This window comes from Miniopterus schreibersii (genome assembly GCF_964146895.1).
Source record: "Miniopterus schreibersii genome assembly, chromosome: 12".
NCBI classification, from domain to species: domain Eukaryota; kingdom Metazoa; phylum Chordata; class Mammalia; order Chiroptera; family Miniopteridae; genus Miniopterus; species Miniopterus schreibersii.
This window is the reverse complement of record NC_138112.1, coordinates 15,675,816-15,689,757: the sequence shown is the minus strand read 5'-3', so window position 1 is coordinate 15,689,757 and position 13,942 is coordinate 15,675,816. Positions and strand designations below refer to the sequence as shown.

General features: G+C 36.5%; 1 protein-coding gene across 1 annotated transcript; it reads right to left on the bottom strand.

The window, feature by feature from the left end:
- Positions 1 to 629: 629 nt before the first annotated feature.
- On the bottom strand, positions 630 to 11,878 carry MMP13 (matrix metallopeptidase 13). The gene is made up of 10 exons (XM_081153860.1): positions 11,744 to 11,878; positions 11,415 to 11,656; positions 10,581 to 10,729; positions 10,277 to 10,402; positions 7,498 to 7,659; positions 5,816 to 5,933; positions 4,706 to 4,839; positions 3,437 to 3,596; positions 2,683 to 2,786; positions 630 to 2,006 (listed from the first exon to the last, which is right to left on the bottom strand). Exons 1-10 carry the CDS (start codon positions 11,861 to 11,863, stop codon positions 1,906 to 1,908), a joined length of 1,416 nt encoding a protein of 471 aa, XP_081009986.1. The 5' UTR covers positions 11,864 to 11,878; the 3' UTR covers positions 630 to 1,905.
- Between the last annotated feature and the right edge of the window lie 2,064 nt (positions 11,879 to 13,942).

Below are 13,942 nucleotides of genomic sequence, written 5' to 3'. Positions count from 1 at the left end.
ACCAACTAGATTGAAATTTGAAATTGAAACTGAAGCAGAGATGGGAGTCAGGAAATAATCCTGACTATATACCCTTACCTACCTATCAATCACCTATAGATCATCTATCTATCTATCTATCTATCTATCTATCTATCTATCTATCTATCTATCATCTATCTATCATCTATCATCTATCTATCTATCATCTATCTATCTATCATCTATCATCTATCTATCATCTATCATCTAGCGTCATCTCTATCCATCCAAGAGAGAGAGAAAAAAAGAGAGAGAGAGACCACGCAAGCCAATGATAAAGAATAAAAGAAAGTAAGTGAGGTTCCATGTTCAGATATGTTTGAAAACCCCTTTTCGACAAAGTTAAACAGCTTCTTTGCCACAAGACTACTTGTAACCTTCAATGTGATATTGTGTGATATAAATCTTCTGGAAGGGGATATTGAAGGGTATCCCTCAAGATCTTACCAGCAAATAAGCGAACAAACAAAACAAAATAAAACTAAAGCAGTGAGTGAGCTATATTGACCAAGAAACATTGGCAAGAAAAAGGAATAATTTAAATAGATATTTTTTACGAGGGAAACATAAAATATACCACAAGACAAAATATACCATATAACACCATCTCTTGAAAATATCATTTTTATTATAAACAATATAAACACTTCCCAATACATTTTGCAAATATAACACACTTTCTTTTCTTTGCCTGAGTTTTTATAAACAAGATCTCTCAGCACAATGGTTCTTCCCTGGATGGCCATTCATATATTCAATAAATGGCAAGTGCCAGGCACTGTAAAAAGTACTGAGGGATTTTTACTTAAAAAGGAGAGAAAAATGCACTGTTGCATATCCTCAGGATGACCACAATCTATTTGAACTTTCTTTATCGTGGATGTCTCTGTTTTAACATATATCCTTCTAATACATAAGATGTAATTTGTCTCTATCTGTAAATAAAATGGTCTGTATAATCCAAGGTAAACTGGACAGTTAAAACAATTATCTTGATGAAAATGTGTAAAAATGCTACTTTTAGTCTTAATCAGATAATTTATGAGAAAGTGATGCTGTGGTCTTAGACCATTTTGATAACAATTTTGATACTTTACTCTGATATAATTTGAAAGACCTGAAATATTTGAATACAGAGAGATTGTTCCTCTTTATCTTCTACAAATATGCAACAAATATTTGTCTTCTTTGAGAGGAAGTGTTGAGTCATTGTCAAAAGTAAAAATTAAACAGAATCCAAAGGCCACATCTACTGTTTTCACCATTAGTCTCTGTCTCCTATCTTTACTGACCTTGATATGTCCTTAGCGTCTATATGAAGAGGTACATGTACCTCCAAATATTTTCAATGCAAAACCCATATCATTTTTTGTAAAGTGGTTTACATTACATTTATTACAGACAGACACTTCCCTTTGGTTTGTCTTTGTTCTCCTGTGGCTACCATATGACCCCCCCCAAGTTCTATTTTTATACTATTTAATACTTTTTCACAAAGATGACTTATTAATTATATAAATGTGATTTACTTTTATGCCTTTGCAAAATTTCCTTATAAATATATTAAAAATTATGCTAACTCTCTCTGACAGACCATATGTTCCATTTTTGACGTGCAAAATACTGTCAGTCATTGCTTCTAGATAGCACATGAGAATCAGGTGATCCTTAGAGAAACGGAAATTCATCACTTTAAAATACAGTGTGGTTCCAGCCACGCACAGCCATATAGATATTACATAGTCAAAGATAACTTACTGAAGCTTGTTCACAGAACGAAGCTTTCCCTGATATCTTCCCTTCTCCCCAACCCTCCCTCCCACAGCCTTGAAACTATTATCCCAAATGTTCTTCAGGATTTAAATAACAATATTTAAAAGACACTTAACACCACAATAGGGAATTTGCTGTCATGACTCGAACAATACGGTCAGTCCAGATGCTGTATTCAAACTGTATGGGCCCGTTGAAAAAATAGATATAACCTATAAGAAAAATACCAAAAAAAATTCAGTTTGAAAACTGGGCTTACTCCACCTACCATTAAAAGTCCATTCTGTTAGATCCATTTTTAAATCTATACCAACATTTACCTTATTTGTCTTTATAAACCTTACTAATGCTTTATTATATTGTATATAGTTTAAGAGTGGGGAGTCTAAGGGTTCCCAGCTCTTCTAAATTATCACCTCAAATTAGTTGTTGTCTTGTCATGAGTTCTCATTTTGATGTCTGAAGTGTTGGTATTAGTTACTTGTTTTAAGTTAGGGATAATATCCCTTTTCATAATTAAAGTAAAAATCATTATATAGTTATGATAGCCATTGATCTTCATATATAAATCACTCCCCTCTCTACCCCTGATTTGAATTATGGCAATACTCCTTGCGTCTTGGCTTCCTTAAGCATGGGTTAAGGTAGTGTTTAAGGTTTGGCATCTTTTATTCACAGGATTAGCAATCATTAAGGAAAATTCTCATTTACTGTAAGCATATTATTTTTTGTTTGCTATCTGTGGAAGCAGTCACACAGGAATGACTAATTCCTTAACTGCCACACAGGTATTAACACATCTAAGTCCTGTATAAAAACCCTTTCTAAGAGCAGTGACTTTGCGGGCCCAGAGCCCTCCGTTAGGGCCAGTGTGACGGGATCAGTTACCATTTTTCTCATAGGCAGCGTCTACGTTGTCGCCAATCCCTGGGAAGCGCTCTTCTATCAGCCTGGGGTAGTCTTTCTCCATCACATGGTTGGTATCATCATAGCTGTTTAACAAGGGGGGGAAAAACTCTTAAGTAGGTTGTATTTCTTAGAAATTACCTTAGAAATGATACAATGGATACAATGGTATCTTTCAAAACTGACAAGTTTTAAAGTTTTAAGTTTGTTTAAAACATCCGGTAGATTTTTAAAATAAGGCATTACAATCCTGAGTGTATCGTGGATGTTCCGTGAGTATTTTTTGACTTGCCTAGAGGCCATCTTTGTAAAGACAGTTACTAGCTCATTTCCATTTCACAAATTGCATATCTATTGTAAAAGTAAGCTATTAGAAAAGTGTTCTTAGAGGAAATCAACATATGTTAATACCTTGAATAATTTTCTATTGATCTCCCACTGTGTGTAGAAGAGATGGCTTTAGCATAGTTGAGCTACAACAAATGGTTAAGAAAGAAAAGATTGGCTCGGATGAGGCGAGAATTATATGAATATATGTGTATTTTCAAGAGGACTTGAAACTTTAAACATCTCCGTCGGAGAGGCTGCCTGCAGGAGCTGACACAGAACAGAAACTCATAGGACTGGTTTAACATGCGTGGGGTAATCATTTGAAGTGGTGAGATGGTCAAGACTCACTTTGCCTCTAAGACACAAGGTCCCTGGCCAGGAAATACGGAAAATACGGCTGTCTCACCTCCAGACCTGGTTTCCTGAGAAGAAGAGAGTCTTCCCTGTGTCCTCGAAGTGGACAGCTGCGCTTATCTTTTTAACCTCTTTTGGAAATCCTAGATCGGATATTTTTTTGGGATAACCTTCCAGAATATCATAGCCGTTGAGAGCCCAAAATTTTCTGCCTAGAATAAGTGAAAGAATGGTCCTATTATCCAAGGGAATCTGTTAGGATTCACATATATAGACATTTACTTTAACAAAGAAAGACTCATCTTATGCATTTAGAAATAAGTTAGTATTTGTGGTCAATAATCAATTATTTAGAAATAAATTAGCCAGTGTCGGTGGTTGCCATGTCTATGAAACCTAGAAATATGAGCATTCTTTACACAAAAATAAGATTTAAGATCTTAATTTCCTAATTATGAGTATAGCCAACCAAATATAATAATTAATTTGGCAATTTATTACCTCTGAATATTAAGTTTAAAGCTGGGTGAGAAACACTAAGATTTCTGAACATATAAGAAGCACAGTAGGAACAGTAAATAAGACTGAAAAGTCAATTTTTTGTAGAAGATAAGTTATTTCCGCCTCTAAAAAATAACTTCTTTATAGCATTAAATATAATAGTCAGACAATAGAAACAATGTCAGTAGAATGCTACGTAAGCATTGTAAATTATGATCATGAAGGTGGAGTGACAATTTGGAGAATTTTTTATGATTTTATGTCAAGGGAACAAGTAGAACATTAAATACACATATACTATGAATATAAATACTTAAAATATGTATTACATATAGTGAAGGACTAGAAAAGAAAGCGATGAAGTGAAATATGATAAGTAGACTTCAGGAGGGGGAATGTTGGATAACATTTTTTTCAATTTTTTTTGAAACATACATTGTTATTATGCTTGCTCAGTGAATAATTTTTAAAAGGAAATAGAAAAAAACTGACACGATTGCTATGAAACAAAAAGTATTTATCATATATACTTATTATAGTTCCCATATGTGTATATATATGTATATATGTGTGTGTCTATATGTATATGCATGTATATACCCTTATATACTTATCATAATAATGTAGACTTTTCACTTGTCCAATCTGAGGATACTTTATAGAAAGGTCTCAGGTGCTTTCTGTTCTCCATTTTGTTATACTTGGGTCTTAATTTAGGTATATTTTCAGGAGTGATCATTTGAGTAAGTCTGGGAGCTTTAAGGCTGTCACTGCCTACCCTGGACGTGCGGGAGGCCCCGCCAGTGGAAGGCTTGCTTACCTCTAAAGATGAAGATGAGGTCATGGGAAGGATGCTCATATGCAGCATCGATACGGTTGGGAAGTTCTGGCCAAAAGGACTTAGTTAAAAACAGCTCTGCGTCAACCTGCTGAGGATGCAGGCGCCAGAAGAATCTAACACAAAGATAAAAATACAGTTTTCTGTCACTTTGTAAGTGCGATATTTCTATCCTGCTGGCCACCTGTCTCTACATCAGTGCAGATGAGTTAGACACAACCATTCTCTGTCACCTGTGAAGGGAAAAGGGTTTCCATTCCCTCTAAGTGCCAGTTAAGCAAGCTGTCGCTACCCTAACTCTAGCCTGAAGTATTACAATTTTGTCTCACAGGGCCTTTGTGAAGGCTGTAAGTCCTTTGTGGGTTGGGACCTTGCTTTGCTCAATGTTGCATATCTTGCAAGTGGAAAGCAAATAAACCAGGCGCTGCGTAGGGCTCTGGAAAGAAAACATGTGCTACATAAACTGTGCTGGCCAAGGTCTCATGGCTGAATGAGAAATACCTGGAGTATAGCACAGTATCACTAGAGCTATAACAGAGGAGGTAGAAATGCTGATGGATCACAAATGAAGGAACAATTAATTGATGAATGAATGAATGAACAAATAAACATTTATAAGCATATCAAAATTAAAGTGAACATTTCTTTTTCATTACCTACAGGTTTAGTTTGTAAAGCACTCCCTCTCTCTCTCATATTCCAACATGTATACTTAATGCAAAGGCTTTCACACCAAAAGGAAGTCATGTGGACATTACGAGGAACTGTTTACCAATGTGGTAAGTAATTTCAGTATTTGTGTTTTTAAATAAATAAATTAGATTTGTATATTTACTTGATTATCTTTATTAAAAAGACTATACCAAAGATATAAAAAATTCTGCACAATACCAAGGTTATTCATTGAAAAGTAAAATGTTTATCCATGAGTCATTTATTTCATCTGAAATATGAAAGTAAACTGCCCAAGGTTCTATTGTTTTCACTGTTAACTTCACCATTGGAAGTTTGACTGGATGTTTTGACAATTTGCAGACACAGCTTCACAAATGTTAGTTACATGCAGATTTTATAAAATCATGTCCAGAATACCTGTCTTTAAAGATGATCGTTTCTCCTCGGAGACTGGTAATGGCATCAAGGGATAAGGCGGGATCACACTTGTCTGGTGTTTTGGGGTGTTGAGGGTTGGGGTCCTCATCTCCTGGACCTGCCATCATAAAATAAACGAAAGAAGTTACTGGGGGTGGCCTTACTGATGACCCGGCCCTGCTCATGGAGAGCAGGAGAGGGTTCCCTCCAGGGAGGGCAGTAAACCCTGCTGCTCCTGCACAGTGGTCCAATGCCATGTAATCTTCCTTCTCCCTCCAGGGTTACCCAGGTCTTGCAGGTGGGGCTTCTCCTGCTCTCATCCTTCAACACCCCTTGAGATTCACTTGAAGCACAAATTTAGTTTTCTTGAGGATGATGATAGAAAGGAGGGGAGGGAGCTTTGAGGAAATTTTACTCATGCTTTGCACAACCTATTGACGGCCTGCTCTTAAGAAACACGTTCTTCTTAAAGCCATTTCTGGTGGCCCATCACCCTGGGAGCCCTTATCTTGGCTCTTTCTCTTGCCTATTTTCCCAGCTGTCAACATCATCTAATGTTGCTTCACTAGTTTCCTGCAGGGCAGCTGCCTCTCGGTGAAAAGCCAGGCCTTCAGCAACACGAATAGGACTTGCCACATGTTTACAAATTTTCCAGCTCACATGAGTGCAAAAGGGGTGCAGTGCACAATAACCATTCTAAATTGCTTTTTCTCTACCTAGTTCCTGTGCGTTGTATCATCAAGTCCCTTGGTCATAGTATTGTAGAAATAATAAGAATTGCAAAATACTTGCTCACACCTACACTGGCTGCTCTAGTAGATTTAAATCCAGAGGGGAAATAACGGGTTGGGTGGCATGAGCAAGTTTTCTGAGCTGTGTTCTAGGAGTGTTTACACTGATGACTGTGCACTATGGCTTTAACTCTATTTTTGGCAGGTAATTTTGCTTGTTTGGGTTTAGGTTTAATTACTTTATAAATATTATTGAAAAAATGGAAGGAAAAAAGGAAGCAGTTCTTACAATGGTCAATGTAGATGTTGATTAAAAACAACTACAGGCTACTTGAATGGTTTCTGCTGTGGCAACCAGAGTGGTTGAAAGAACGCCCAGAATTTATAAAAGCTGATTAAATCTCACTTTCACCCCCAGCTGTAGGGATACTACTTAATAACTCTACAGGGCTTAGTCCTGGCTGGTGTGGCTTGGTTGGAGTGTCATCCTGGGCACAGAAATGTTGTGGGTTCAAACCCTGGTCAAGGTGTGTACAGGAGTCAACTGATCGATGTTTCTCTCTCTCTCTCTACCTTTCCCTCTCTCTAAAATTAATAAACATATCCTTGGGTAAGGATTAAAAAAATTATCAACTCTTTGGGCTTAGTGTCTTCGTTGGTTAATTGAGGAATAAATATTTTCCTTTCTTATGTCAGAGGTGTCTTAAGGGTATCAAATGTACCTTGCAATGTATAAAGTCCAAATATAAAGAGTTATATTCTATAAAAACTCTGGAGAATGGAATATTTTCTACTTGAGCAGGTAGTTTGATTTGGAACATATAATGGGCACGTTTCCCCCGGTTTAATAACAAAACCACACAGCAAAAGTGGTAATGGTAAATTCACTAATAATTTAGAAAATAAATGTGTAAATCTATTTTGCTTTCCAGCTGATAAGTTAAGAGTTACCATAGAGATACTGGATCCCTTGTACATCGTCATCAGGAAGCATGAAGTGGCTTTTGCCGGTGTAGGTGTAGATGGGAAACATGAGCGCTCCAGGGTCCTTGGAGTGGTCCAGACCTAAGGAGTGGCCAAACTCATGGGCGGCAACAAGAAACAAGTTGTAGCCTGTAAGAAAACATAGAAGCAATGAGAAAGCCGGGTCCTCCAATGACCAGCTCATGGAAGGGCTGTTATTTCCCTCGTCTATTTTGTGTATCATGGTTTTCCTTTCTTTGCTGCTTTACTCACTTTTTAAAATTAACCTTCAGCTGCTTGGAGGAAAAATCAAGAATTGGTTTAATTTTTATAAATAATTTAGTGCTCTCATTATGGTTGCCTACATAATTAGAATATCAACAGATTGCTCTCAAATAATTAGTAATCGATAAGAATTCATTAGCAATCCTGACTTGGTCTCTGTTTCCTCAGGTCAGGTGAGGAGAGTGAACAGTGATGACCTTAAATGAGGGGTCATGGGAATCACATGGGCTTCAAACAGGCTGGAGGCAAAAGTGGGTTTACAGTTGCGAGTATGCAAAACACAGAGTTTATCCTTGTATTATTATTTATTAATTATTGTAATATTTTTTTACACGAACAACTGTAAACCTACTTTTCCCCACCCTGTATATAGGATGCTGCCTAGAACATGATCTAAACAGGAGGCAGCACCAAAAGGCTGGTGACCAGGTATGGAGGACGCGCTAAATAGGGCCTCTGAGAATCTGCTTGGGAACAAATTTCAACCAAATGGTCCTTTTCAGAATATCTCTAGACCCTAGAGTTCAAAGAAACAGAAATTTTGAAAATGACTGGCCAGCTTCCCTCTACTTTAAAAGATTGCTATGATTCTGCCCGGGCCAGTGTGGCTCAGTAGTCAGAGGTTGGCTCAAGCACCGAAGGGTCTCAGGTTGATTCCAAGGTCAAGGGCATGTACTTAGGTTGCAGGCTTGATCCCTGGCTCCCACTGGGGTGAGGGGCGAGTGTGGGGGGCAACCAATCTATATGTCTCTCACACATCAGTCTCTCTCTCCCCCCTCCCTCCCTCCCACTTTCTCTAAAAATCAATGGAAGAAATATATTCTCAGGTGAAGGTTAACAACAGCAAAAAAAGACTACTGTGATTCTGTATTTACATTATTTCCTCTAAGTCATTCTTTCCACCAGTTTTTGAGCCTCCTAATACTGGTATTTTAAATTGGAAAAAGATTAAAAGGAAACGAACACATGAAAAGTGGAGCCAGTGGTTTCAATTTGACTTTACCTTTTGCTATCATAGCCTACACATGAAGAAAAAAATGTATAATTAACTCACTAAATTGTGCAGACCAGAAGAGCAATCAAGGTTCACGTAATTTGAGTGACAAGTAATTTGTCATTGAAATGACTTAGTAATGGACACCATTACTAAGTGTCAGCTTTTAGCTGAAAAGTTAATCATGATTTATTTGTGGATATTTTCATTCATTTCAATTAATTATTTCAAACCCAGAATTTATTCAGAAACCTAAAACTGAGGTTTATTGTGACTCTATCTTAAAAATACTAAATGTTATTCTTTCTTCCTAAAACCACTTACCTGTGGAATATTCAGAACATAAATATGTAAATTCTCATCTTTCCTTCCAAAGACAGATTGGAGGCATTGGAGCTGAGGCAATGATCATTCAAGGCCCAGTTTTACTCTTTGAAAAAATAATTCCTTTAATTTAAATGAAAATTAAAAACTAGCTATCTATGAAGACTACCTCTAATTGTCACAGCTAAGAGTCAATACAGATCCAAGTTAAGCCCTAGTTGGAACAATCTGTTTTTGTGTGAAATTAACATTTCCAATTCTTTTGAGTCTTGAAGATTCAACTACTGATTGAATTTATTAAACCCTCAGTTTTATTTTTTCTCTTTTATTTTATTTTTGTTTTTAAATATGTCTTTATTACCCAGCCGGCGTAGCTCAGAAGTTGAGCATTGATGTATGATCCAGGAGATCATGGTTCAACTCCCACTCAGGGCACATGCCCGGGTTGCCGGCTCGATCCCCAATGGGGGGCGTGCAAGAGTCAGTAGATCAATGACTCTCATTAATGTTTCTATCTCTCTCTCCCTCTCAACCGCTGAGCCATGCTGGCCGGGCTATTTTTCTCTTTTAAATACAACTTTCATCTGGTCTGTTTCATGCTGTTTGGAGTAAGACACTATCTTGATTTGTTAGAGTGGTATTTATAAAATCAGTGATATAGACAAGTCTGAAACAGGTAACTCATATAACAGGGAACAGAAATTTGACTGGACTTGTGCCATTAATATTTCTACCAAGTGGGGAAAAAACTATTTCAACTCATATCCAATTCATCTATGACCTATATAGCCAGCTCTAATAGCTTTTAGATATATATTTATAATAAACTGTATTTCTTTAACAAGCCTAAAGGTAATCCACAGTAAAACACCTTGGTCAACAGAAAGACATTTTGGTCCTATTTCAAAATTAGCTAGTATCCCTCAAGCCACTAAACTAAGTGGATTTTGTTCAATTTTAATCTTTCACATTGGTTTATAGAAATGTAACTTGTGGAGACTAGTAAGTATAAGATAAACTTTTATACTTTTTTGGAAAATATAATCAAATACCAAATATCATATGCTTTCACGTATAATACACACACTTTTTACTTCTTATCAATGGATTTACTGTCTAATCTAACCTAGGAATCATGAATTATATCTTTATAAGAAAGATTACCTTTGGAACTACTTGTCCAAGTTTCATCATCATCAAAATGGGCATCTCCTCCGTAATTTGGCCCAGGAGGAAAAGCATGAGCCAGCAGGCCAGAGGGTCCATCAAATGGGTAGAAGTCGCCATGCTCTACACAAAAGCAAGAGTTAAGAGTTTCATTATACCCAGCAGTGCCTAACACAGGAGCTTGGTAAATTTTTGTTGAATTCTGTAAGAAGTAATGAATGACTTAGAAAAGAAATTTAAAAATAGAGCCTATTAAGGAGCAGAATATACAAATATTTCGAAAGTGATTCCACATCATTACCTTTCGTTCCAAAAGAGATCATGATATCAGCTGTGCCATTGTGAAGTCTGGTAAAATTCAGGGGTGTCACATCAGACCAAACTTTGAGGGCTTTTTTGAATGCCTTTTCTACTTCAGAATGACTCATATCGGGGGTATAATTCACAATTCTAATCAACAGAAAAGGTTTCAATTAAATTTTTAGAAGGTCAAAGCTATTCTAGAATATATTTTCTTGGAATACAGCTTTTCAACTCAAAATGCAATGGCTTCTCTAAAAGTTCCACTAGAGGTCCATTGTTTTAAAGAACTTATTAATTATGATATCATACAAAGATTAAAATATGAAGAGTGCAATGAGAAATTTTGAATATCTCCAAATATCCAACCATTTAGCATTTTAAGTGTAAAGTATTTAGATGTTTAATAAAACTTATATTGCAAGCTAAAAGTTTAGAATTGTACTGCTATAGCTTAAATAAATGCAATCATTCTGTAAAGTTCCTAGAAAAAGTGAAACTCTCTCTTTTCAGCATTGTTATAATAAATATGCCTGATGCACTACATTTGCAAATTTTATTAAACTTATTTTGATTTTGATTTTGTTTCATATCTAAAAGAAATACTTTGAGATTTCCAATGAAAAATAATGCTGGTTAATGTAACAGCAATTAATGTTATGAGACATCTTCCTCAACAGTATTAAAGTTATTTCTGGACTTATTCAACTTCCAGTTAAATAACTAAAAAAATGGGACCAGACATGTTCAATTATCTGTAGCATATGCCGAGAATTAGACAGTTAATACTTTAAGAAAACTAACAAAAATTAAAGAAAGATAGCCTGTGATTTACCTGTAGGTTAAATTCATTTTGGACCATTTGAGAGTTCTAGGGAAAACGTTGTATTCCCCCACATCAGGAACCCCACATCTTGGTTTTTTCATGATGTCTAAGGTGTTATCATCAAGTTTGCCAGTCACTTCTAAGCCAAAAAAGGACTGCATTTCTCGGAGCCGGTGGACCATGGAGCCTGCTGCAGTCTTCTTCAGGATACCAGCGGGATTCAGGGGATAGTAATACGACCTGAGGTAGCGCTAGAAAAGAGACCAAATGAGCTGCTTTTAAAAGAGAAGTGCATGTATGACATAAATCGCACCATTGGGATTGGCAAGATACTCTACCTCTGCAAGCTGGAAGTCTTCCTCGGACCGATCCTCATCATCTTCATCGCTGGGAAGGGGCAGGGACCAGCAAGAAGCCCAGCTCCAGAAGAGGAGGGCAGCCAGGACACCTGAGTGCATCTTGAATGGCTGGGCTGGAGGCCGCTGCTTTCACACACAGGCCAGCACCTTTACTTTTATAGACCTACACTGGTGAGTCATCATTTGTGGACAAGTTTCAACTTCCTAGTCACTTGAAGGTAAACATGCTTACATGGCGACTTTTTTTCTCCCCCAAGAAGTGTGGTTTGTGGTAGAATTTGAGGGAAATATAAAATGAGGGCATCTCTCGTTTCAGCAGGGTCTCAGAAACCATCTGGTCAAATGAACGGCCTCAGCATATTTACGGATGCTGTGGGAAGGAACAGCGAGTGGTAAATTTTTCACTTCATTTGGCAAAAATGTTTTTCCTTCTGGAGGAAAGCAGCTACTTTTACTTTTTCAGATAAGAATATCATGATCGTGCACTTGCTTCCATAAATAAAGAAGCCTGTCCTACTCCCAGAATGTTTACAATCTGGTGAGTTCTCAATATTATTTTCTCTAGAGCAACTACAATGGAAATATTATGTCTACCTGAGGGACATGGAAATGGACCAGGAGCAAGCTTGGAGACTTGGAGGTGTTTTAGCACATCCACAGAATTGAGTGCTGTGGCTGGAATTTAAAAGCACAGTGTGATCCCTCCCAGTGAACATGGGGTTCTGCATGAGCTCCCCACAGGTCCAGGCAGAGGTAGAAGGATACATTGGAATGAAACATATTGAAATACAATATAATGGCTAACATATATTGAGGGATTACTACATGCTAGACTTAAAAGGTATTATTTTATTTAATCCTTACAATAGCCTTATGAAGTAGGTACTATTGAAAAGCCCACTTTCACTTTACAGCTGAATAATATGAAATATAAAGAAGTTAAATACTTGTTTAAGGTCATATGAATCCAGGCCAGTAGACTCAAGACTTCATGTTCTTAACCACCACCCAATATGGCATCTACTCCATCTATTCTCAGATATTTTCTTAAAAACTGAGCTGCTTGGTTCTCATATCTCTTAGAGCCCAGGAACATTAGGGCTCTAGATAAACAAATGGCCAGTTTCAAGTTTTTCAATTTTTATTTTTTATTTTGAATAATAGAAGTACTTCTGGTCAAAAAACTCAGGAAAATAATCCTCTAGGGGCTTCTAGTCTATTATTCTTTTCAGAATAGTACATATTAATACCATGAAATCAGAATGCCATCTTAATCCCTCACAGATATACGTGAATACAGCTTTATGGGCCATCATCTTCAGATGTATTGAATGATTGAAAATGCAAGTTAATTCCAATGATTGAGAGTCAGAGAGAGGCTCAGGTCAGGAACATATTAAGACAAAGAAAAGAAGCATGGATGTGCTTTAGGGTGTGGGTAAAATACTAAAATCTAGATTAGCCAGTACCTCAGACAAAACCAGAAAAGCCTATAAAATGCAAACAACTGCATTTGGGATTAAAAGTAGGAATTGAGGGATATTTATTATGCTTTTATCCAAGATAGAGCCAAATAGATACTTATAATAGGTTATTTCCAATGAGTTCAAGATTAGATTTGGGCTCAACCAACAATGCTAAACAATAATTTGCTTTAAGCCCTTTCTGTGTAGCACATTTAATTTCACATTAAGTGAAAATTATGCAAAGGTTTGATTAATCTATTAAGCTTATAAGAAATGAGTTCATCAGAAAGCATTTGTTTTTACCAATAAATGTTCACAATCTTTTAAAGTCTCTTAGATATAAATAAAGAAGTCCTTAAAGAGTTTTAAAACAAGTAACATTTTGTTTAATGTTGGAAAGTGGGAGAAAAGAATGAAATAGGCTAACTATTTATAAATTTCCATATAGTTATAGAAATGTTACTACTTTAAACTAGACTTTTTTTTAGAGTCCTCTTATTTATTAAATCAATAAACATTGATTGGGCATCAACTAGGTAGGATACCATACTGGTCATCTAGGAAGATGAAATGAATGATGAGAGCCTTTTTCTTAATCATACAATATTCTCTCTCCCACGCGGAAATATTTTCTTATATGTTTTTATTGATTTCAGAGAGAGGAAGGGAGAGGGAGAGACAGAAACATTAATGATGAGAGAGTCATTGATCG